Raw genomic sequence first — 1,870 nt, 5'->3', positions numbered from 1 at the left:
AATAAATAAGAGCACGAAGAAAACTGAATTCATTGTCTACTGCAAGACAATTGCATCATATGCAGATTGATTTCCTAATACTACTGTAAAATAAATGTTACACAACACAACAATTATATTAAATATGTCTCCAACTCTCTATATATCTTCCAAGATTCTAGTACCATCATCAACTTTCATTTCGCATTCTCTCTTCAGATTATCATATCATTTCACCTGATTTTGTGTGTAGAATCTGTGAGATGTAGGCCAAACACCTTCTTTCGCCTTATGATCAAACCCTTCAAATCATAACGTTCATATAAACAACTTTTCTTATATAAACAACTCATACTTCAGATATAATAATATGCTCAGTATATAGTAGAAAAAAAAAAATCCAACACATTACAGAACAAGACAGCAAAACGAACAATGAGTGCAACATGAACATTTAATATTATACACATGATTTCACAGACCATTTTTTCACAACTTTTTTTCTTGGCCCTCTTATTTACTCTTTTCCCTTTCAACTTGATAATCATTTTATAGAACAGTGGATGAGGTCCACAAGCCAAATATAATACAAAAAATGCAGTCCAATGTTGCTGAGTAGAGCAACATGTGTTTAATCCGTAGGGCCATTTTATGATACATTATACATTATAATGTCCCTAACGAGCTTCCAATTAACCACAACCATGAAGTGTTTCTGTGGTGGCTAAATGGCTAGTACAAGTCCTGGAAGTGACCTTTGATAGAGATCACGAGCCTGGCTTTGCCAAAATATGATGCTATCTTTGCTATCTTCCCAACTTGGTTGCCTCAGATTCCTCACCACAAGCCATGTGTTGAAGTACTCTCTAAATTGAGTTATGAGGCCATTTTTTACTGTCCAAACATGCACCCAATAGGCCTTGCCCTCCCACCCCTCCGCGATCACGTGGTCGCCGCCCACGGCGGTGATCCGCCTCGGCTCGAACCGGAAGCCTTTAGTGTGATCTATTTCTCCTGTGAGCACCTTCATCATGTGGTGGCAATGAGGGGGACCGTGGAACCACCACTCAAGGTCACTTGCTAGCAATTTGGTCACATTGCCCATTGTCCCTTGTCCCCATAGTGACTTGTAGAGAATTTCAACTATGGCCTTGTTTTGCACTTCCATCTTTTGATGATTCTCCTGCATCTCAACAACATCGTCCATGTTGTGAAATTAATGTATGGTCCTAGGATTGTGTTTTAGGAAATGGTTGCACAAGTTGTGTTATGGAGGGCTTGGTTGTGTTGTGTCACATTTTATAGGCAATGAACGGAAGGTATATCCAAGTTTGGTCCCTTGGTATTGGCTCAATAATGCATAGATGGTTGAGATTGATTGATTTATGATATGGGGGATTGAAGGGTCTGGATTAGCTCCTAAAGTTGTGATTAAAGTTTGCACCTTTGAAATGACCAATATATCACAATATTAAACCACTAAAGTTAGGGATGCTGTGTAGAATAATGACTAATGAAGCCTTGGGCTGTTTGGTTTGTCATTAACTCGTGTGAAAGTTGATTAGTCATTTTCTTCAAATGTTTAGTTTAGGTTTAATCTAAAAGTGCTATGAACTTGAATTGATGTTTTTGGAATGTACGATGCATGATGAAATTTTCTTTCATCATAGCCAACTTGTGTCAGTTCCAACAAAGAAACAATTTTATCGTTTAACATGTGGCTTTTAAGTTTATTTGATGAGATCTAGATATTGTTGGAGAAATTTTTTGTAATGAATATTACAATACAGAAATAAAATATGAATTTGTTATTGTTTTGATTGAGATGCGATATTTTATATTTTGAAGGCAAATATAACTTTTGTTAATTGTAAATTTCTAAATTTTAATA

The 1,870-nt window shown here is 36.2% G+C and overlaps 1 protein-coding gene across 1 annotated transcript; it reads right to left on the bottom strand.

Moving 5' to 3' along the window:
- Positions 1–1,422, bottom strand: LOC124844684 (senescence associated gene 20-like). Its single transcript, XM_047321668.2, has one exon. It carries the CDS (start codon positions 1,184–1,186, stop codon positions 704–706), a length of 483 nt encoding a protein of 160 aa, XP_047177624.1. The 5' UTR covers positions 1,187–1,422; the 3' UTR covers positions 1–703.
- Positions 1,423–1,870: the final 448 nt, after the last annotated feature.

Source organism: Vigna umbellata, chromosome 3, assembly GCF_029865625.1.
Source record: "Vigna umbellata cultivar VRB3 chromosome 3, Vumbellata_1.0, whole genome shotgun sequence".
Classification (NCBI taxonomy): Eukaryota; Viridiplantae; Streptophyta; class Magnoliopsida; order Fabales; family Fabaceae; genus Vigna; species Vigna umbellata.
This window is presented reverse-complemented; position numbering and strand designations above follow the sequence as displayed.